At 40.8% G+C, this 24,466-nt stretch overlaps 2 protein-coding genes and 1 pseudogene across 3 annotated transcripts; 2 read left to right on the top strand and 1 right to left on the bottom strand.

Moving 5' to 3' along the window:
* The first annotated feature begins 251 nt into the window (after nt 1–251).
* On the top strand, nt 252–16,185 carry LOC146518507 (von Willebrand factor A domain-containing protein 1-like). Of its 2 annotated transcripts, none has more exons than XM_085160193.1 (6): nt 252–942; nt 10,235–10,774; nt 10,911–11,189; nt 11,908–12,183; nt 12,316–12,603; nt 15,197–16,185. In XM_085160193.1, exons 1-6 carry the CDS (start codon nt 873–875, stop codon nt 15,244–15,246), a joined length of 1,503 nt encoding a protein of 500 aa, XP_085016319.1. In that variant the 5' UTR covers nt 252–872; the 3' UTR covers nt 15,247–16,185. The 2 variants fall into 2 exon arrangements, with proteins under 2 accessions (XP_085016319.1, XP_085016320.1); XM_085160194.1 differs by having other exon boundaries at nt 260–942; nt 12,713–16,185.
* ora4 (olfactory receptor class A related 4) lies at nt 10,417–23,607 on the bottom strand. Its single transcript, XM_085160195.1, is given in 3 exon segments — nt 10,417–13,649; nt 13,688–22,680; nt 22,768–23,607. Coding segments are annotated over 2 exon segments (1,143 nt in total). The 5' UTR covers nt 22,855–23,607; the 3' UTR covers nt 10,417–13,649; nt 13,688–21,624.
* Nucleotides 17,587–20,819, top strand: ora3.1 (olfactory receptor class A related 3, tandem duplicate 1; annotated as a pseudogene).
* Nucleotides 23,608–24,466: the final 859 nt, after the last annotated feature.

Raw genomic sequence — 24,466 nt, 5'->3', positions numbered from 1 at the left:
ATAGGCATTAATGGTAAATGGCCTGCATTTGTATAGCGCTTTTCTGGTCCCAAAGGACCCCAAAGCGCTTCACACTACATTCAGTCATTCACCCATTCACACACACATTCACACACTGGCGATGGCAAGCTACATTGTAGCCACAGCTGCCCTGGGGCGCACTGACAGAGGCGATTAATATTGTCATGTTTGAACTATTTCTCAACAGCAGCTTCATCCTGGCAGCGTGCTCACACAGGGCAGTGTCTCAACAGGCCACATTCAGTCGGTGATTTCTATTTATTGATCCTTATCTGGTTACAAGCTTTAATTTTTCTTATAATCCCGTCACGGTCTTTCTGTCTCTGAAAGAGGAGTTCAACTTTGTGGTCAGCTAAGGGGGCTAACAAAAAACAAAAGACAAATAAACTGTAGATCACATCATTTGTTAATTTGCGGAGAAAACAGGTGAGCGCATTTTCTTGTAACGTGCGCGGACACAAGAAAATGCTTATGATGAGCATTTCACGACATGGCTGCTGATTTGGACTATGCCAGAATACGTGATGACCTTTGAACCTGGTTATGAAAGCTATAAAAGACCAAAGTCCAGAAGAAAAAAAAATGGCTTAATTTCACTGCTCTGCAGCTGGTGGAAGAATAGTCTAAAGTAAGCTTTTCTCTGCTAAGGAGATGCGATGTCCGACACCTTGTCCTGAGACGGGAGTGCGCATGACGCAGGTGTTCGCTGAAGTTTTCAGCCGTGAGAGCTGCGCACACCTCCGCAGACCGAAGGAGCACGGAAGGAGCTGTAACCAGATCCCGAGTCTGTTATTTCACCTGCCCGTGCTGTTTCTAAACACATTCATGTCTTTTGAGGTCGATCGGGAAGGATGAAGAGCGTTTTTCTTCGCTACGTTTTTCTCTGGGTGACGTTACAACTGATTGCTGTACCTGCCACAGGTGAGTCGCTGACTTCGGGATACCACACCGATACGATAGAGACGATGGGAAGGTATGACGCCGAGTGAAAGATAAACAACAGCACGCAGGTATAATCCACAAGCTGAAAGCTGGCAGTGGCATTTTAGATCCAGAGTAGGAAAACATAACTTTTTAAAAAATCGAATTGTGGGCGGAAAGCGCGTTTTAAAAAATTTCTTATAATGAGTTCAATGTTTTGTTTTGTTTTAATATGTGTTGAGTTGTTTCGCAGGCATTTCATGAGTAGAAGACCAGAATCATTTCCACATGCAGTCTGGTTTGAACAAGCTATCACACGGATGGCGTGTTCCGGGGAATTTAGTGGTTTATTGCATAACAATGTTTTATTACTTTTTAATTTAGGAAAGAAAAACAATATAATCAGTATAATTATCTATAATAATCATAACTGTTTCTAAAGGCTGTCTGCAATATCACTATAAAACACAGAGTTTTATTTCTTTTTAGGAAACCTTTAATCAACTAAAAAAAACTTTTAAATACTAGTACTCAAAACATTCAGTGTAATAGTACTAAGTGCTTGCTCTCCATCATAGTTGAGACATAAATATTGTATTTGTACACCTATAGATAAGTTAATGGCTTTCAAATGAAATAAGATGCAATGATGTAACCAATAGTGTGATTCTGATAAGGGGCTTTTCCCCTTGTATGATGAAATCCAGGTGGCTTTAACTGGACTAAAGTTGTTTTTGAGCCTTGCTGTGGAACAAATTATTATTTTTAGTGATATTTAAATTCACCAAGCAATGGAAATGTATGACACCAGCCAACGTGGATGTCAGCCATGTTGAAGAAACTAATGCAAGCTTTAAGTGTCTTGACTGCCCACTCTATAGAGCCAGGAGAAGTGTGGGCATTTTTAAAAATTGATGGGTTTTGGAGCTTTTCCTTTCTGCTGCACTTCTGATGCTGCTGGAAAGAGTCTGTCTGACTCCTGACCTGCAGCCAACAAATCCAAACTTTAGACAAAGTTAAAGAAAAATAACAGTTGGAAAAATGGTAAATCAAACAAACACATTCATAAAACTGTAAAGAAAAAACAAAGTCAAACAAACGGGTAAACTCCATGTTCTCATAGTTCAACATAATCAGTATAATATTAGTACATGTCTGTGCTTTAGGAATATTTAGCCTGATTGTGCTGTTGGCCATCACACTGAGAAAAGTAGATGCAGAGGTTGTTGAGGTACTAAAATGGGCCATTTTAACCCGTTGCTAGGTGGTTGCTAGGCATTTATAATTAAACTTTTGTGGATAAAAAAGATTTTTTTTTAATAGCTGTGAAATTAAGATGAGGCTTTCTTAAGGCATTGTAGGTGCATGAAGGCTAAAAACAGATAATTTTAGCCTGTTATTAAATGGTTGCCAGGCAACATATTAGTATCATAATATATCGTGCATAACTCTGTTTTATGTTATTGTTGGGAAATAAAAACGATGCAGTGATTTAGTGAGACGTTATAGGTTCGTAATGCTAAGAATCCGTCATTGTTGCATGTTGCTAAGTGGTTGCTAAGCAGTGTGAGGACATCACAACATCTGATACTCACAAAAACCTTCGGGGGGGTAAATATACCTTTCTGGCAAATTTGGCTGCTCCAATCATTGTTGAAGATAAGGTCGCTGACAAACACGCCACTGAAACAAGCCCCTCCCCTCAAGGCAGCTTTCTTCTGATTGTCTGCCTATCGCAAACAGTTGGCCAGGGCTTCTGTGCTCAAGGTGGTGAGCTTCTTAATTCATTCAGTAAAAGGACAAGATGTTACAATCCCTGATACGGCATTGCTTCGAATCAAGAAAGTCTTGACGGATGGCTGTTATGAGGAAAGGCAGCCCAGAAACTTTACCAGGGGAACGCATCGTTGTGTGCCTCAACTTCACAGGGTGTTTCGGTTTTTTACCCAAGCTAATCTGCCATTTTTTTACCTTCCTTGGTTAGGTTTAGGGATTAGAGATCTGATCTAGATTATCATATTACAATTTAGGAGGCATCGTCAGTAGTGGACCTTGGATCCATCGGGTGTTTCGGCCATTATCACTAGACACCCTCATCCAAGGAGGCCCTGCCAGGGTTGATCAGGCCCCAGAGTGTGTCAATGGTTTATGTTAATTTTTTATTTCTTTACTACTTTCTTCTGTTTAGTTTTCTACAATTTATTTTCTTCTATCAATTCACTACAACTGAGAAGTAATACTTACCTCTTTAATATTTATGGAGCCTCACTTATTCAAAGGTATAGAAAAGATGATAAAGAGAGGACAAAAGAGACAAGATAGGAGAGAGCAGAGCAGAGAGGAGAGCTGGAAGGGGGGGCGCCTGATCTGGTGTCCCACACCTCCCCACCAGATCAGGCTGTACGCTCGACCTCCCCACTGCCTCCCAGAAAAGGGAAGTAGCAGAAGGGAGAAGAGCGGAACATTTTTCCATTTCTTTTTTCTCTTTCATTCCTCCTTTAGGTTTCACTACCATGAGGTTAACTGCACGGCTCCCAGGAGGACCTGGGGTCAACCAGCAAAATTTTTAGTGTTAGGTTTTCTACCCTTTTGTCACCCTCTACTGAGGCAGACCCACCACAGGTTGATCAATCCTGGGCGTGTGTCTCACGGTTAGCTGGCTGCCTTAGCTGCCCAAGTGATGTCAGCCCTCTTTAGCCATAGCCAGTGACTGGTCCTCTCAGCAGTGTTAGCAAGTTCTCTTATAGCCTGCTGTTGCGCCTGTCCTCTGATTCCAATTTCTCTAAGCAGTTTTGCTGTTGCACTGTCAACAAAGCCCCTGCACCCCACTTCCACTGGGCGCACCTTGATCTTGCAGCCTCTGTCCTCTGCCTCAGCTGCCAAATTGGCATACCGCAGCTTCTTACGCTCAAATACTTCCTCAATTGCATCCTCCAACACTACCATCAGCTCAATGACGTACACAGGTTTTTGGGAGTTAGACCAAAGGATGAGGTTTGGTCGCCGAGTAGTTGTTACGATCTCCGTAGGAAACCTTTGCCTCTAATCCAAGTCCACTTGCATCTGCCAATCCCTGGCGACCTTCAGCGTGCCCAGGTCTGGGATTAAAGGGCTAATCCTCTGCTTGTCCCCCTCCCGGACAAATGCTGATGAATGCTCCTCTTGGTTTGTGAAAGGTTGAGCGTTGATGGATTTTCTCTTGCACTCAACTTTCTTGGCTAAACACCTGAGGACCTGATTGTGTCTCCATGTGTATCTGCCTTGAGTAAGGCTAGTCCTAACACCAACCAAGATGTGCTTGAGTGTTGGTGGGACTGCACATAGGGTTCCAAAAAAAAAAGTCTATTAGACTCCATTCCCCAGATTTCACTCCATGTGAGTTTCCTCTTTTCCACACGCTCCCAATCCATCCAGCGACCCTGCTCGGCCAGCGCTACAGCTCTGGCATGTCTTACTGTTTCCTCCTGTCGACGCACCTCCTCCACCACCATTTTTCGCCGTTCCATTACAGATGTCTGTTGCCACAGTCCACTGGGAGCATTGCCTCTCACTATGGGGTCCTGGGAGTCCTTGAGTGACATCTCAAGCCTCACTTTTGCACATTTAAACTGCTCTACCAGGTTAGGGATAGGCAATGACAGTATCCCATCGCTGTAGAGGCCAACGCTGCTGAGGCATTTGGGAAATCCGAGCCACTTCTTAAGGTAGGAGCTCACTAGCCTCTCTAGTCGATTGACATGATTGAGTGAGACCTCGTACATTGTCAAAGGCCACAATAATCTGGGTAACAACCCAAACTGGAAGCACCAGAGCTTCAGTTTCCCTGGGAGTGCAGTGTTGTTGCCTGAGGTCATTAGCCATGTTCTGCCTTAGTTGTTCACGTATCATTGAGGTCTGCATTATATCACCGTCCAAGGCTCTTTATGGGCTTCTCTAAGACTGTTGGAATTGGTTCTCCACTGATAGAATTGCGCGGCTGTCAGTTTTCCTTTTATGATGGAGATACTGCGAGATTTACTTTGCTTAAACTCCATTCTTGCCCATCCGATGTTTTCCTACAAAATCCTCAAGCAAAAATCATCTACTTTTAGAAGACACTAACACTAAACTCAGCATATTACTTAGTGGGCTTTGGAGGACAGAACCAAACTTGTCAGTGTTTTCTCTCCATTTCAAGTCATTACAGCAGGCTGGAGGCTCTTACTGCATTTGAACCACAAATATGGGAGTGGTAAGAATCATCTCGTGTGTGTGTGTTCGTGTGTGTGTGTTCGTGTGTGTTCGTGTTCGTTCATGTCCACGTTCGCCATATTACAGTGTTTTCCCCAACTACATGGAAGTGGTTCCTGGAGGTTCTCATTGAAATTGATTGTAAAAAAAGAAAAAAAGTGCTACACCAAAAACCCACCAAGATATTGCTTTGGTTGCCAGCAGATTGCCATGTTGCCAGTAGTTTTTCCATGTTTTCCTGCAATTATTTGCTAACTACTACCCCAGAGGTAATACATCATGGTAAAGGAAAATGGAGACACTTCACCTTCAAAGCAAAAGCTGTGCTTCAGTGCTACACCCAGCATTTTTCAAAATGTGGAACTTTTATTTTGAAGGCAAAGCGCCTCCAGTCTCCCTTCAGCTCAGAGAGCTGTCAACGGTTTCCATTCACACTGTGACCGCAGCACTATGCTAGCAATCAAAGCAATTACAAGCAAGCTTTTTTCCAACTGGTTAGAGAATACATACTGTTCCCTAGCAGCAGGCGGTTGCCAGGGGGTCACTGACTGATTAACAGGTCTGTGCGATTGGGACTTCAGCAATCACTTTTCTGTTGACTAGTGACTACCATCAACTTGAAGCAACCACTCAAGTGTTACAATTTTTTCCCTCCTGACCAGTGGTTGCCAGATGGTTGCGTAGGCATGTAGGCTGGAGCCTTAAGGCCCTTTCACACAGGAATAGACTATGTGCACGTTAGCATATGCTACTTCCGGTGCGGAAATTCCTGTGGGGAGCTTTGTTTCCGGTGACCTATTCGCGCCTTGTTTACGGTCCAAAACAAGTTAAGCAAATGAATGAATCAAGCAGCGATTTACATTTCTATAGATGTCTTGAGCATCTACCCAATATATCTGTAAATGATGTTCATCGACTTGTCGATATTTTTCCCCCGCGCCTCAGAGCAAAAGAGAAAAGGTATTCAAATTTTATATTTCTCAGTATCTGTAAACAGCTGTCCCTCGTTTATCGCGGGTGTTATGTTCTAAAAATAACCAGTGATAGGTGAAATCAAGTAGCCAATTTTATTTTTTGACGGTGCAAAACGTTTTGTGGACATACAGTACTGCACTTCAGAGTCACACTGCTAGCGATCGATGCAGCGATTCTGTACTGTACAGGAGAGATGTCACGGAGGAGATCGTCTGCAGCAATCAGGATGCAGGACACAATGTGATGTAAAAAAAATTAGCATGCAAACTTGCACTAAAAAATCTGCGAAACAGCGAGGTGAAAGGTGAACCACATTATAGCGAGGGACCACTGTAATTTTGAAGGTAAGTCACAACATACCCTTCGTAAATACTAATGTATAGAAACCGTTACCAGCAATCATTCATTTTTTGTGTGGCTTTTTTCACGGTTTGTTAACATGCTGTGTAGGTGTGTACTTGACTAGCTGATATCGACATAACGGGGGAAACATCTGGTTTGACTATTGTTCACCTGTAGTTTGAATGCTGAACATTTGCCTGTTTAAATCATAAGACCAGTCACTATACAGAGATGTGCTTCTGAATGTGGACGATGTGTCTTCTGATTTTGTAATGCAGTTCTGCTTGTGTTCAGTGATGTAAACAACTGATCGATCGAAACTCCTTAAACGTCAAAATTGATCATTAGATTTTTTATGACACAACAGTGGTGAGTGTTCCCACCTTCTGCTCTTTGTAACTTTGACCGCAAAGTAAAGCTACCGGAAATGTACAACCCCACATCCGGTCTCAAACCAGGAAGTTAGCATTTTCTCATGCACACGGTCTATTGGCATGCGTTGTGCTGCACTATCTGTTTTTTTGTTTGTTTGTTTTGGGGTTTTTTTCTTGCTTGGGCCATGCAACAAAAGTTTCCCACTGTACCTTCGCGTGACCATGTGGAATGACAGGAAGCGGACGCACATGGTACACATGAAGACCGTGAGGGCTGCAAAAAGTCATGGCATACAGGCAGATTGCAAGTATGCTCAATGTTGACAAGGACAATTTTCAAAGCTGTGGTCCTTACAGATGGCTACATCTAATTAAAAGTAAATATTTGACCTGATTAGCTGTGTTTGAGATCTGGAAAGCACACATGGAATGAGAGCAAGTTTTAATCAAAATGAGGTTTTTCGTTTGCTGCCTGAAAAGCTGAAGAGCATTGCACGAATAGTGTGTAAAATATTTTAGATTATGATGAGTTTAGAAAGTAGCCTTTGTTGATTCTTCTCTGACATGAACTGGGTACTGTGCCATCTGTCTGTTGGACTCACAGGGAGCATATCTGTCACTGGAATGCACCAAGATGTACAACTTCTGTACATCTCAACAAGCAAGTCCAATCTCCCCTCATCTTTCTGTCTCACTTTTGGTCTTTTTTTTCCCATCCTTATGACTTCTCCCTTCTGCCACTGTGTACATTTGTCACAGTGCTTTCACTTTATCAAAGTTTCTGCCCTTCCCTCTAAAAGTTATTACTGTTTTATTAACATACCTCAGATATATGAGGGATAAATAGACTTAATTCTATTTGTGTAGAATCACCTCTTTTAATCCGAACTTCTGTCCAAACTATGCTAAGTACCAATGTCAGTCTATTTGCAACACATGTGATATATCACAAATATTACAAATATAGAGCATTTTGTGAACCACAGGCATGAATTTAGGAGAAATCACATGCAGAGAGAGCACAATAGTTTGTCAGAGCAGATAAGTGGCTCAATCATTAACTGGATGCAGGCAGGATGGTGCTTGTAGTTAGGATTGATTTTTTTTTTTTTTCTTGTTTAAAATTATCCCAGTAAGACACCTGTTTGATTACAAAATTGGCCACAATTGCTTCTCAGAAGCAATGCAACCAATATGTGTTTGTTCAAGTCGAGAGATCCTACAGAAACTGGATACGTATTCCCTTTTTCTCACCGCATTGGTGGTTCTTCTTCTCTTTTTTTTCCCTGATTTATCTGCAGTGTAAACCCATCTCCACTTTCATATAATAAATCTCCTTCTGTGACCAATCCTGTTGGTTCCTTGCTATTATAAATCCTCTGCGATCGCTGCACCTGAAGTGTTCTAGGTGAAATGTTTTTTCTGACGTGTGTTGGGAGCAGCAGAGAGGATTGTTCTCAGTTATGCATGAAATAAGACACCTCATATATGCCAACTCCATGTCATACTTTATATCAATGCCTCCTCGCGGACAGTAACTGCACCTGTGACAATAAGATCTGCTTTGTATGGGTTACATGAAAGCAGTGTCGCTTTTTTATTTGACACTAATAGAGTCATGATGGCGTCATTTGTCACTGTCAAGATTTTAAACTTTCTCTAAGGAGGAAGAGCCAACCTTTTAAGACACAATTTTTTGGAACATTTTCTATTAAAACTAATTTAAAAAATTTCTGCCTGAGCTGTCATTCAACCTGCGCAAATTATGCTAATATTGCTTTTATTCCTAATATTTTTTTAAATATAGTGTCATTTCATGTCATTTCATCAAATGCTTCCCATTTGACCATCTCAGATTTGTCTGAAAAGATTCCAGGAGAAGCAGAGAAACAGTTTTACGTCCCTTCTGTCACTGTTTTCTGAATAAATATTTCAAGGAATGAAGGTTCATTTTCTTCCTTTTGTGATTCTGACTATTTTCAGAGGAATGTTTTTGTTTGCATGTTAACCTAATAAACAGTGTGACCTATGAATCATTAAAGCATTAAAAAGACGCCTAACTTGAGGTCAATCAGTGTTGTGTCTACACATAACAGGCAACTTGGTAAAGAACCCATTTTAAACAATATCTTTAGGCTCTTTGATACTAGCAGCCTGTCACGTTAACAGAATTTATTTGTGTTACTTTAGATGAATTTATGCAAAATGTTAAAAAATGACCCAGTTTCACAGGTAAAAAATTGTATTTTCAATTAGATGATCCCCAAAGAAAGCTGAAAAGTAGATGTACTTAAAAAAAAATATTAAAACTGGACATGTGTGGCACAAAAGAGTGAGTGGCAGTTCCTAAGAAAAACTAGATCACTTTGATTTAAAGTAGCTTAACAACTACTGGAATCATTGGCATAAAATTTGTCAAATTGTTTGAAACCCTGAGGTAGTGCTTTCTTCTTCTTGCCTCGGACTCAAAGCTGAGTCTGTGCCATCAGCCTCAGCTGTGTTTAATATTTTGAGCTGACAGTCAATTGATTCCTTGATATCTCAATGAGTTGAAGTCTGCATGTTGCATTTGATGAAATGTGAGGTGTTAGATGTAATAAAGAACCCGCACACGTTTATCATCCGTGACTCTTTGATTATGTTGTCTTTAACTTTAGAGATTTGTTGTTTACAGGCCTTAACTAATTAGATTCGCCGTCACTGCTCTCCTCTGTGGCATTCATCGATGCAGCAGAGACACACAAAAACAACCAGCTAATGAACATACTGGAGCTAAAAAAACGAAACACTTGATCAGTAAAGATGAAAACTACAGCTATGAATATTTCTATAAAATTTGGGAAGGATTTTGATTTAGTTTTGATTCAGGTAACACAAACATGGTGTTATGCACTTCTGTGAGATGTTTAATTAAACAGTCTTCTGTATTCATAATATAATGCTTATAATATATTTTCCTTAACAAGCTTGCTCTCATGGCTCTGTTGAGTGCATTCACTAGAAGATCCAAATGTACACATGGGAAATGTAGTCCAAAACTTAAAAACGCTTCAGTTAACTGTGATGATTCTACAAGCAAAAGTAAAAATCAACAAAAGACACAAAGCAGGGAAGCAGAGGATGACTCAAGGGATAAAGGCACTAATTATCTAAGAAAGGAGTAGAGCACACAAAATGAATACCCAGGAAAGCAGCATAACAAATTTAAACAGGTAAGAACATAAATAAATGGTGAAGGAAGTGCATCAGGTTTAGTTAATGAACCAAATAACTAAATATGATACAGCTACTACTTGTTTGAATTCTCTATGATGGAGGATCATTGCCACATGTTGAAAATAACCTTCCAGTTTTCCTCCTCTTCTGTGTAGTGCTGAACTGCTGTGAGGGGGACATTCTCCTTTTGCTGGACTCCTCGGGAAGTATAGCAAACTATGAATTCTCTCGTCTGTTGTTCTTCGCCGCCGACTTGCTGCGTCCCTTTTCACTGGGCCGTGGGCATGTGAGAGTGGGGTTGCTGCAGGTGGGCACCGACCCTCACCTGGAGTTCGGCTTCGACGTCCACAGCAATCAGGAGAGTCTGCAGTCGGCCATGCAGGGCATCAGGCAGCTGAAAGGAGACACTAACACTGAGGCGGCGCTCGGCGTTGCCCGCGAGCTGCTGACGGAGATGGATGTGAAAGTGCCAAAGATTCTCCTGTGGCTGACTGATGGAGTGCAGCCTGGTGACGTGGACAGACCAATGTCAGAGCTGAAGACGCGGGGAGTCTCCGTGTTAATAGTGTCAACTGTACATGGGAACTACCAGGTGCTAAAACGTGTGGTGACACCTCCGCTGGACTCTCACTTATACTCTGTGGACATAGACAACATTGACATCATCACAGAGGACCTGAGTAGGGCCATGATAGGTGTGTATTTGTGTGTTTGAAATACAGTATGCGGTCTATTGTAGACTCAGCAGATGGTTAATGATGTTCAATTCCAGAATTATTTTCTCCAGTTTCGTGTTTAAAGTCTGCCTCCCCTCTCTTATCTCATCTGTAGAAATCATTCGTGCTGAACGGCTGCGTGTGGTTGATTTGACCTCCCACAGCGCTGTGTTGCAGTGGCGCCCTGTTCTGAGTGAAGATGGTAGTTATTATGAACTCTGGTATAAGTCCGTGAGCAAACCAGGTCGTGAGATTAGACGTACTTTAACAGGAGACTCCAGCAGGGCGGAGCTGAAAAATCTGCAGCCTGACACGACTTACACAGCATCCCTCCGCCCAGAGTCCAACCAGGCAGTGTTTAATACACTCACCGTAACCTTCACTACTTTTCCTGGTAAAAAAAAAACATTTAAGGGGAAAATTCTCTTTTAATGCATGTGATTCTATAATACAGTGATGCTTCCCTAAAATGAAAAATAATTGAAGAGCTTGGTAGAAATCGCTCGCATATCTTTCCCCAAAAGCACCAGTTAAGGAGCTTTGGCTCATTTCTCATAATCTTACTTAGACAATGTTCACAGAGTAATTGTTAAATGGTTTTTATTCAGATTTCAGATGTTATTATGTTCCTTTTATTTAGGTTTCCATGCAAGTCTGAAGCTATTTACTGCTGTATTTTTGAAGTTTGCAGCGCTGAAGATGAATTTTTATAATAATAAATAAGATTTATATAGTGCCTTACAAGAAACCCATGGTCAAAAATCGAAAGCCAAAGGACTTGGTCAATAGGTGGCATTTGAACTCTCCAAAAGTTGATTCTGTTCATCTGGACGTAGCGTTTTCCGTTGGAGAAATGTTTCGTCACTCATCCAAGTGACTTCTTCAGTCTCAGCTGACTGCAGGTTTCCCCAACCTTATAAACAGCGTTTAAGCCCAGTATATTACAATACCCCATTTTACTCATTCAGTTGCAGTTTAAAGCATGCTAGGGTTTCTACGGGAAGTTAAAACTGATACTGCCAGTGTTTTAGCACCAAAAGTTAAAATTTAATCCTGAAAGCCATCTTCTCAACTGCTGCTGTGTGTGTCCCTTCTTCTTGTGCACTCCTCAGATGTTTTAAGCCCAGCAGTGGTCCACCTGTCAGATCATGGTCCTCATCAGATCCGTGTAAGCTGGGGTCCTCTGCAGCCGGCTCGGGTACTGCAATACACAGTGGAGTACGGAGCTATTCCTAGTTCACATGTCCGCACTGTGACCTTACCCAGGCAGAAAAATTCAACCTTACTGACCGGCCTGGAGCCGGGCACTCAGTACCTGGTTACAGTCACTGCTCTGCAGGTGGATGGAAAAGAAAGAGCTATGTCTGTGAGAGCCTGCACACTGGCAGGTACTGATATTCCTTCTTCTTCCAGTTCAGTCCCTCTCTTTGTTGTTTTTAAATAATTGCTATTTGTGGATTCTGTATCAACCTTACTTATAACCAGGCTGCTTAAATCTTTGCCTCTGTTCCCTCTTGCAGAAGCTCTGCCTGCTCTAATCGACCTTCAGCTGGAACCAGTAAAACAACGGGACTTGGGGGTGAAGGAGATGCAAGTAAAGTGGCAAGCCTATCAGGGAGGATTAAGAGGCTACTGGATCAAATGGGAGACAGAAAACCCCCACAGCACCACCTCCTCAATGTACCTACCTCCCAGCTCCCGTTCAACGCAGCTCACCCATCTTGCACCAAACAGTCGAGTGTGTGTGTCCCCCATCTACAGCTCGGGCCGAGGAGACGGGCTGTGCTGCACTGCCACGACTCACAGAGGTTAGCTGGGCTAATTATCACCACTTGCATGTTTCCCTCTGCAACTGTGGTCGTGCAGAAGGTTAAAGGAAGTGCAAATTTATGTTTTTCTGTCTCTTTTCTCTGATAGATTCCAGACAGTGGGGTTAACAACCAGTCTAAACCAATCAGGCAGCCAAAGCAAACCACTCAAGCACTAAATAAGTTGGATGCAAATATTTCATCTTGAAATTAATTCTAGTGTCAGGAAAAGGCTTTTTCAACAACTCCACCACCAACAAAGATGAACAAATACACATGCCACGTAATTAAATCTTTTTTCCTGGCAATGCGGGAAGACAATATGCCACATCAGCAGTGTTGGTCAAGTTACTTTGAAAAAGTAATTAATTATAGTTACTAGTTACTTCTTCAAAAAAGTAACTGAGTTAGTAACTGAGTTACAATATTCTAAAAGTAATTCATTACTTGAAAAGTAACTATTGTGTTACTTTAAAAAAACGTTTAACCCTCTGGGGTCCAGGGTATAATTGGCCATTTTAACCACTTTTGATTTGAACTCCACATTTTACCTTTAAAAACTATTTACTTTGCCTTGTTTGGCATCATTCTTTTCAGCACAACCTCACGTGTCTGAATTTACAGTCATGTTTTCATGTTGACATACTGTATTAACACAATTGATCTAAAATCAGACAAAAAACATAAAATCAGAGTAGAAAAAGTTATATTTTTTTACTGTAACAACCACAAACATGTTTAATGAATCATATTTCAGAACTTTAAATGCAAATATAAATTGTCAATTTTAAAATCCTATGCACAAGTTTTGCAAACAAAGTTATTTGCATCCATTTACCTTTTACCTTGATTTTTTAAATAAACTATTTACAGAACAATCAGTTGTTCCGCATTCAGTAAGATGCCACATAAATTATTTGTGCCACTCCAAAACAATAATTTCTGTCCACTACAAAGGAGAACATCACAGCCTGATACCTGCAGGTCTGACAGCAGCGGGTGTATCACTCCTGTTTCTACCTGGAGACAGCAGTCGCCTCATTGTTCTGACACACGACACAAAACTATCCACAACACTACACACTCACTACACAAGACAACACATTAACTACACACTGCAAACACGCTAAACGTCACAAATCTCTCACATCTCAAAACTCGCTCTCTCGCTCTTTTTCTGTTTTTCTGCTCTCTCTCTCTCTCTCTCTCTCTCTCTCTCTCTCTCTCTCTCTCTCTCTCTCTCTCTCTCTCTCGTTTATCCATATTAGTCAGAGGTATCAGTCACATTTACATTCACGTACAAACACTCGCATACAGTTGTGCTCAGATGTTTACATTAATGTCAAGGTCATTTAGGACTTTTAATCATTTCTATGAACTGGTCTTTTTCCAGGGTGGAATGATTAAACACAATACACCTTTAATGGCTTTAAAAAGTCAAGAACTGAGTGCACAAGCTTGAAATTATTTTGGATTTTCTTTAATCCACACAGGGTCAAAAGTATACATACACCCTCACTCATATTCTGTTGTTTTTCTACCCAAGTTGAAACTTATAATAAACAACGACAACCACTTTCAATGTGTGTTTGGGATCATTGTTCTCTTGAAACATCTAGCAAGTTTCATCTCTCTAACTACTGATTGGAGGTGAATTTAGGGTAGTTGTCTTTCTTGATTATTCCATCCACATTGTGTAATGTTGCAGTACCACTGCTATCAAAACATCCCAGAGCATGATGTTACCACCACCATACTTGAAAGCTTCACCTTTACTTCTTCAAACCTATCTCTTTGTGGCCAAATAGCTCAAACTTTGTCTCGTTTAACCATCAGAAGCTACAAATTTTCCATTTTTTTTCTTCGTTGGCACTGCTCAGTCCATGGTGATGTAAAACGAGTTTCCCTGTGGACAGTGATGGTGATGTTTCAGCAGATTCAGTGTCATTACATGTTTACTCTCTTCTGAGAGTGACAGGTTGCCATCATCTGAAAGATGACCCAAAGTGGAGACACATCTGAATAACTTGTACTTATGCACAACTTTTTGAGCTCATGATCTGCATTTGTTTGGAAATGGCTCCAAGAGGCCTTCCTAACTTCTGTAAATCTACAGTTCTCCTTAGAGTTCCTTGGTCTTTGACCAATGGCAATCCAATGACTGCTGTCAAACAATCCTTTTTATACTGATGAAGAAAAACTCATCTGTATGTATATTTCTGACCCTGTGCAGATTAGAGAAAAACCTAAATAAATTCAAACTTGAGCATCCAGTTCTTGTTCTGTCAAGTCATTAAAGATGGATGCTGTACAATCATTCCACCCTGGAGAAAGAGCAGTTAAAAGAAATCATTCAAAGCTCAAAACTACCACGGCATTCATGCCCACAGTGAGTGAATGTAAACTTCTGACCACAACTGTCGACAGCATTGAGAGCTAGTATGATAGTTATTGAAGTGAGTGCACTTTTGTTTATTTGAAATAAGCTCTTGTTTTTCTTAAAAGTATATTAAACAATTTTAGTCTTCTGTTTGTAAATTAGTTACTTTTTGGGTTATTTTTAAGTAGAATCTGAATGGAGATTTGGTTACAGTGCCTGGAGCAAGATCTGTTTTTACGATCAGCTGGAGAAGTCGCCAGTGAAAGCATGCCTGCAGTGAAATGAAGAACTTAAGTGCCCCATTCATCTGTGACCTGAGCAGCTGAACTATAGTACCCTGATTATCAGGCTGAGACGCATTTTGTTTTCTCTTCCTTACTCAAGATGCAGGCACCAATTCAGGTCGGTAACAAGACTGGAGCTTCTGTGAAAGTCTTTACACAGCTCAGCTAAAACTTGAAACCACTTTACTGCATTATTTTACCATTTAATTATGGCTACATTTACAAATGCACTTGGATTTTTTTTTTTAAACAAATATTAAATCATTCTAATAAAGTTTGAGAAATTTTGAATAAAAGGTAGAGGTTTGTGATCTCAGCTGAAATTTTGTAATCCGTGAAAACTTTCTCTGGCAGATGATCAGAAACTGTTTAGTTTCATTACTTTAACAGGGCTGTAGCTTTGTTTGGCAAAATCACCCGTTCATTTTAGGATTTCGTTTAAAAAAAAAAACACATTAGGAGATGTGTCAGAGCATTTTTCATCATCTTTCTTTAGTTACATGGTTTATTATATCAAACCAGTTCAACATGTTCTGATCATGAATGAGTCAGAAAGTGTTACCTACCTGAACAGATGATATACAGTCAATATTTTATATTTTCCTTTCTCTGATGGACACACTAATCTCACAGTTGAATGTGTCTCCACGTTATCATAACTGATGTGTGTATATATATAAATGTTTTTAAAGCTGATGGGATTAAATTTGATACTTGTAAATTATGAAGATGATAGTTGTATTTTTAGCCTTCAAAGGTGCTGATCAGACATATGTACTGTGAATTTCTTTTTTTAAATGTGCTGACTTTGTATGTAACGCTACTAAATTTACTTACAGTTTTGTCTACTAACTAATGCTGTACAGAGTAAATAAACATTTGTTTAAAAAATGAATTAAATAAATAGAAACTATGCTGTTTTGTCCTGTGTGTTGTATTTGGTTTGTTTAAGGCGCCATCTAGTGGTCATTAGCTGTAATCAAGAGGCTACTTTCACCTGCTCAGTCTTTATGCCAGATGACCTTCCTGATGCAGCCCTACAGATACTGAGATACTGAAAACTAAGTAAATGGGGAAACTTCCTGTTCTCTTGTCATAATGCACTCATTTGGGATGAGTATAAGTGATGTTCTGCTTCATAAATAAGTAACTTATGCGTTCACAAAGGGGATAAAGATGTTAACTGGAGCACTGATTTGATCCCTCGATGCAATGTAGAATGCATTTTGTCGTTGCACATCTCGCATTTCAGAAACTTTTTCTTTTTTCTTGTCTTTGTTACTCTGACTCAGTGCAACCTGTCATCTAATTTAAAAAGATGATTATACCCCCTGCTGGGTGCTGCTAGCATTAATGACACAAATAAGAAGGAAGCCTCGCTCGGTTGGTGATAAAAATACTCCTATCTTTCCTTAATTGCTAATCCAATTCAGTGTTATGGGGCTGGAGTCTATCTCAGCTGTCACAGGGTGAGAGGCGGGGTACATCCTGGACAGGTCGCCAATTCATTACATGACTAACACAGAGGCCGACTCATATTCACAAGTAGGCCCAATTTAGAACCACCAATTAACCTAATAAGTCTGCCTTGTCTTGGACCTTAATAGAAAGCTGGTGCATGTGGAGAGAGACCATGCAGAAAGTCTTTGGCCTGGATTTGAACCAAATACATTCTAACGTAACCTTATAACATAAATGGAGAAACCCTCTGTGCATTTTTGCCTAGAGCGCCAAGAAACTGTAAAATTTCTACTGGTGAACACTGCAACTTGTCCTGAATAAGGAGAGAAGAATTCTCACTAATTTACTTATTGTAACAAAGGTGCAAAGTATTGATTTTCTTTAGGAATATCTGTTAGTAGGTTTCATGACCACACACTAAACAGCCTTCACTTCCCTTAGGATGATGGTAGCAAACTTGCAAGGGAAGCGCGTTTATGCAAGCAAGTAGATTAATCTCCTGTGTTTCATTAATATACGCCTCATGCTCTCCGAGGACTCGAATATTGTGGATGCTTTGTAATGTTCTGTGGCCTGAACAGTGGTTGTGTTACAAGAGCACAGCTCCAATGATACAGGCAAGATCATTTTTATTCCAGTAAGTCCATGGAGGAGTAACGCAGGTGATTCCATCTTCAAATGGAAAAAATCAACCAAAAGGCCAGTTAACTACAGTCCAGCGTCTTACTAGCTTGTTCGAGGATAATAACTAATATATGTTCACTTGATATTCATTCAAATCAACGATGAAAATTTCTTCAGAACTTTTCGTGAGCTGTTAAAACTCCTTTACAGCTTGGTCTATTTATTTGTGGAACAATGAGCAGCCTCTCGGACCAATGAAAAGATCTTGCAGGGATGGGAATGCATATCTTTGTTTCCCCTGCACAAACTGCCTTTTACATTATCCTGGCGATAATGGGAATTCTGGGCAATACCACTGTGATTCTGGTCATTGGTAAGAGCATAATCTTGGAGCGTAACTGGGGACGTAACTCGGACATCATCATCGTTAACATGGCAATGTCTAACTTGCTGGTATTACTACTGAGGAACACACTCCTTATCATCTCAGAGTTTGGACTGCAGGTATTGTCATTGTCCATAATTCACTCTTCACTCATTTCATAGTCTTTTTTTTTTCAATACTCTATGTTGGTTGTGTTTCACCCAATGATGTGTTTTACACAGAAAACATGCATGAAAGATCAAATTAACCAAATTAAATCTAGATTTAACTTGTGAACTCCTCGCGCTTACACCTTTAAGCCCCTCTTATGTTGTTACAGATATATACAGCCAAAGGGTTTTGTCAGTTGCTAATGGGAATGTCGGTGTGGCTGCGGTCAGTCAATGCGTGGTCAACACTTTTCCTCAGTGCGTTCCACCTCCAGACGTTGAAGCGTGTGGCTCCTGGTGCTGCGAATGGGCCCCGGGGTGTTCCCAAGACCCTCCTGATGTGCCTGGGCCTCATCTGGATTGGTAACCTTATTTACTCGATTCCAGCTCATATATTTTCCTCTGATGGGAACAAGAACACTACAGAGGTGAGAGGGGCACTGCCAAGGACCTTCCAAGTAGTCTATTTCTTTTTATTTGTCATCATGAATAGTAATTTTTCAAATTATTTTATCAATCAATGTTTTCCCTGTCGTTATTCTATCACATAAAGTGACACATATAGCAATGACTGTCTGAAACATTACATTACACAATTAGTAAAAAATACTTAGCTTGTATTCAAAACTAATGCAATAGTTTTGTATGTACTGATGATACTCATATGGTTATCAAATCTTTGACACTGTATTCATCATTTAAATTACAAAAAAAGAATGAATAAATACATTTCACATTTTAACAGGCATATAGATCTTTACATAGACACAGATTTGCCATTTTAGTAGGTACATCTGTTTAACTTGTCATTAACAAATATCTAATAGGCAACTTCAATCATTTGGGCATTGACATGAGGTCCAGATGACCTTTGACGTTTAAACTAAGCATCAGCATGGGGGTGATTGTTGTGTGGGCTCTTCTGAGTTTTTCAGAAACTGCTTATCTGCTGGGCTTTTCCTTCAAAACCAAGTCTAGAATTAACAGAGGAAAATACCCAGTGAGCGGCAGTTCTCTCTGTAAAAATGACTTTTTGATGTCAGAGGTCAACGGCTTCATCAGCAACTCAAATAACCGCTTGTTAAACCTGAGATATGCAGAAGAGAATGTTGGGCAACACGTCAAACCTTGAAGCCAATGAGCTACAGCAGCAGAACACCGACAACACTGTCAGCAGCAACTGGAAACTGAGGGTGCAGTTAACACTGGCTCATCAAAATTGGACAATACATGATTGGAAAAATGTTGACTGGTCTGATGAATTTTGACTTCTGCTGCAGAATTCAGATGACAGGGTCAGAAGTTAGTGTAAATAACATGTTAAAATGGATCCACCCTGTTTTGTATCCATGGGTCAGGCTGATGATGGTGTAACTGAGTGAGGGATAATTTCTTGGCACATCCTTGGCATTGTAGTATCAGCTGAGCATCTTTAAATGCCACATGTGCAGCTGACAAATCTGCAGCAACTGTGTGATGTTACCATCTCAATGTGGACCAAAGTCTCTGAGTGACTTCTAATAAGGTGTACCTAGTATAGTGTAGGTATGTGTTGTTCTTCCAACCCCTCTGATTTCATCAGGGCCATAATAATAATTACATATTTTAAAAGAGACACTAACTCCCCCACCTCATTTTAAACAAGAACCAAAATCAGGTAATCTAAAACATTATCAGCAACCATAATCATCATTAAACTCAGACTTGACCATTTGGTATTATTTTAACTACTACAGTAATTCTAGTATTACTGTGTATTGTAGTACTGCATATGTTTTGTCCCATTGGTTTTGCCATAAGCATTTGCTTGATTTACTTTTTCTCTATTTTGTTTCTCTCAACTTTATTTTAAAAAATTAAGAATGTATTCACAGATTCTTGGCTTATCGGCTTTAAGTGCCAAAATCTATCAATGATCTAGAAAAATAATAATCTCTCTGACTTGCTGGCTGAGCACATGACCCACCCTCTGCTCTCCCTGCTCTTTCCTCAGACATTGATGCTGGTGAGCAGCACAACACGCCCTCTGCTAGGCTGTGTGTCAAACTTTCCCCCCACCATTGGCCTGGCCTACGCCACCACATCTTTGGTGATACATGAAATGATTCCTATAATCTTGATGGCCGTTACAAACCTAACCTCGCTTTACACTCTCTACACCCATGGTCGGAATCCACGGAAAGACGCACCGGTATTAAAGCGGGTGCCAGCCGAGAAACGAGCATCCAAGGTGAGGAAGAAGGGGGCACTGGAGGTAGATGAAGGAGTCAGCGAGCTGTGTAAATGAATGTAAAATGTAATAAGTTGCTTTTAAAAAATGTAAATGCGTTGCCTCAAAGAAAATGACATCAGCTTGAGAAGGGACAGCTGCACATTCATACTGTCACCCTTCACACATCAAACGCATCCTCCCAATGTGCTGGTCTGTTTCAGGTGCAAATTCTCTCATATCTCCCTGTGACATATGAGTGCCACTGCAGCCCTTTATTGCTGCCTCCTGTTTCAATTGCTCCAGCAACCACTTGCAGTCTCTTCTGAGTCATCACTCTTCGTTTCAGTTTGCTGTATTTGCATAGAGTGATGAGCTCAGCTGTAAATCAGTCATTTCAGATATGAGCTATGTGACTGGATGTGTTTAAGAGTAAATCACTACAGCAAATTCAGCAAAGTCTTGAACTCTGAAAGTGCTTTCTTTTTATTTGTGTGCTTTTTTTCCCCAGGTGATTCTCACCCTCATAATACTCTTCATCCTCTCATGGGGGACCAGCGTTATCTCTGTCAACTACTTCAACTACAACCGTGGCTCCTCAGCCGATTATCTGATGGTCATTGCTCGTTTTGCCAACATCATCTTCATTGCCTTGTCACCTGTCATTCTGGCAGTCGGCCACCGGCAGCTTCGTTCTTGTATCAGGTCCACACTCGTGCACTGATGGTACTCTGCAAAAGCTCTGGAGATGCACCTAATATACCATCACTAATCATGATCTATTGTTATTTTTAATTTTTTTGTATTCATTATAGACAAAAGGGTCCAAAGGAAAGAAAAAAAGTACCACGGCAGTGGCTGAAGCATTTTGTTTTTGGTTCAGTATAATACCATTAATTACCATTATGGCTTCTGGTGATGTTTTTTGTCTCCCTAATTTTAAATGAGTGGGAAAACACAAGGCTAACCTTCAGAAAGGTATGTTTGTAGCCAAGAAGAGGTTTCCAAAGAACAGTTTTGGGGTATTTTTGATTGAGGATGTTTCTATGTTGTGATATGTTGTGCTTCAGTTCATGAAAATTTGGTCAATGTCAAGGTAACACCAAATGTGAAATTGAAAATTAATATTGCCCCAAAACAATATCCTAGACCTTGAGGGATATGAGTATCTAGGTTGGCAGTCGACCTCAACCTTCATTGTTAGCACCTGAGATAAAAGCTGACCTTAAAAAATGATTAAAAAACCATATTGAGTAATAGTTTAAATAGAAAAGTCTTGAAGAGAGCTGTACAACATTCTTTTTATTTATTTAACATCACAAAGACGCCATAAAGTTTTGCAAAATCCCACACCGCATAAATATATGTGAAAATCACAAATTTAACGGTTTATAGGAGCCAAAGATTTCCTTCAACTCTCCTCCATACATATAATAAAGACACCATTTTAGTATGTAATGCTTTAAGGTCGTGAGTCAAAGGTCACACCTCAATGTGTTGTAATAAAAACATAATAAAACATGAGAGTTTTAGTATAGTCCTTGCTCTTCTCTGAGTGCTCTTGTTCCGAATTTATTTTTATTTAATCTTCTCTTGCACTTGACCTTCATGACCTTCATCTCTCTTTGAACAACAAAAACTGGTTTATTTCTCGTCTTTCCTGTAGCCTTTGGGGATTTAGTCTGCTTTTCGGCACCTTTACTGTGACATTTAAGAATTGTAGCTCACCCTAGCATCATACTCATAATTTTTCTCCTCAGTTTTCCATGTCCCAGGGCCACCACCAAGGGGCTGAATCCCACAAACAGTGAAGAAGAAAAATGGGAAACAGTCAGCAGCCCTTCAGCATGGTGCCCCCTGTTGTGGTTGTAGTACGTTACTGCAGCAACCTGTAGCACCCAGCAGACAACAAACAGCAACACCAGAGACATGATTACTTGAGCTGCCTTACGTTCACTAGACAGATGTTTGTCGAGTTCGGTGTGGGTCCCTCCTGAGGCAACAGCTCGGATGTGCTTGGCCAAAGCGTGCAGTGTGGCAACATTGGTGCAAACCATCAGCACCAGCGGCAACACCTCGTTCACTGCCAGCGAAGTAGAGGCGAAGACCGTGCCTTGTTCTTCTGATGGAAACTCCCAGACGCATCCTAGCAGAGGCCTGGTGGTGGAACTGATCACCATCAGCTCGACTGTGGCATTGCCTTTAACATGAGTGCTGTATACCAGTGCAGGGACAGAGAAAGCCAGGTTCGCCCCCCACACTACCCCCAGGACAATCCAGAGCCGCCGCCTCTCCCTCTGGACAGTAAGAGGTCCAAAGGCCACATTTTGGCGTCTCAGTGTGGTACACTGAAAAGCACTCAGCGTCAGGGTCACCCAACATCCCACGGCTCGCCACCACACCCACAGCAGCATGAAGACTCTGCACCATCCGGAGGACAGATACAGATCCAAGCCCAGGTCTGACACAAAAATAGGCACTGTGCGGAAAAGTGAGCTCAGCAGGTTTGCTAGGGACAGGTGCACCAGAATAAGGTCCGAAGGAGGGAGTCTCCGAGGTGGAGTCTTAGTGACTGACTGAAACACCTGATAGCAAAAATGAGACAGACTGAGAACAACTCAAACCAAAATATTCAGCCCACTTCACACTCCAAATACTGTGTGCTTTCTCACCACATAGATGACCAGGATGTTTCCCAAAATGCCAGAAAACACCAAGACCCCAAACAAAATCGCTTCTACAGTGAGAACCTTTGACATGGCATCATCCTCTGCATGGCGACATACTTCTCCTTCTCTTCATAACAAAAGGCTGGTTTGTGAGCTTGAAGAGCTCTACTCCTCACAGTTCTCATTGTGCTTTATACATGCGCACACTGATAAACAAACACATTCATCACACATAAGCAAATGTTGCTGATCAGTCTCAAGGTCAATTTAATCTGACCATTAGAAGCTGCGAGAGCACGAAGGTACGCATTTTCCAGCTATCCGTGCGTCACAGAGCAGTTCAACATGCTGCCCATCAACACACGAACACCTGCAAGTCACTGTTCATACTAACCACAGCACATAACTCTGCAATGGATTAGCAATCTGACCTGGGTATTATTTGTTTGTTTTTATTGTCTCATGATAAGCTTAGCTAAAGGGCAATAAAGTAACAGGTGACCAAATGCACCAGAAAGAAAACGTTCAAGTGATTCAGCACTTAAAATCTTTTAGTCAGCCATTCACACTCACTCCCTTGGTGTTAATTATTTACCGGTTAATCTCTTGAGAAAACTCAATTACTCTTAGCTAAGCACAGCTTAGTTAAATGTACACTGAGAACCGAACATCATCATTATGAATCAGCAGTGGAATTTTTTTCTGCTTTGCTTTCTGTTTTTTATCATCAGGAGAGTTTCCATAAGAGAACCCATGAAACTCCAAAATACTAGTGTATTTGTTTTGTTTTGTATTTACACTGCATATTGCTGTAGACTGCACAAAGTTCTTTTTTTGGGGGGGGGGGGGGGGGGGGGGGGGGGGGGGGGGGGGGGGGGGGGGGGGGCTTGTATTATGTGGAGGTCAGATGTTCAGTAACCAAAAGGTTGTTCATCAAACTCCCAGAACCAGTCTCAACAACAGCAAACATTGAGACTCTCACAGAAGAATGACTGCATCAGAGTATGGCCGTGCGTCAACAGAGTCCAAACTCACAAGTGGATATAACAACATGTTATGAGCGCATACAAAGTGCATTAATGTGATTTTGAACCAGATTTAATCAGCAGCAGTGACTTTGCTTTGAAGAACCTGTCATGTTTCGAACATCATCAGTTCTACATGCGTCACGAGTGTCATGTCATCAGTCTCAGTGTAAACTCGTCAGTTTACAGACATGCAAAGTTCTTAGATATTAAATATCCCAGCTATATGTCAGCTAATGCTGAGCAAAGTGTATGCCTTCCTGCTCTTTCATATGACAAAAACTGCGACCAGCAACAGTAAATTATATACTACAAAGTAATTACAGTACAAATACTGAACGATAAGATTGCTGGACTGTGGCTTTATAACCCGAGTACACCGCGGACCAAACAAATTTTAGCTGTAGGCTATTTAAATACAAACGTGGATGCAATCAAAAGCACTCTTATGTTAGCTTAAGTTGGCACGCTGTGTAAAACGTAAATAGAAACAGAATGTAATGATTTGCACATCTCATTAACCTACACTTTATCTATAATAGAACACAGAAAACATATAAATATGTCAACTTTGACATTTTACTAGTGTGTGACAATTGTCAGATTACTTGAATGTGATGCCCTAATTGGGACGGGGCAACACAAAGACTGGAAAAAAATGTGTTACTAAAAAGAAA

Source organism: Neolamprologus multifasciatus, chromosome 5 (genome assembly GCF_963576455.1).
Source record: "Neolamprologus multifasciatus chromosome 5, fNeoMul1.2, whole genome shotgun sequence".
NCBI classification, from domain to species: domain Eukaryota; kingdom Metazoa; phylum Chordata; class Actinopteri; order Cichliformes; family Cichlidae; genus Neolamprologus; species Neolamprologus multifasciatus.
Note: the sequence above shows the minus strand (reverse complement) of the source record. Positions and strands in the feature narration are given on the sequence as shown.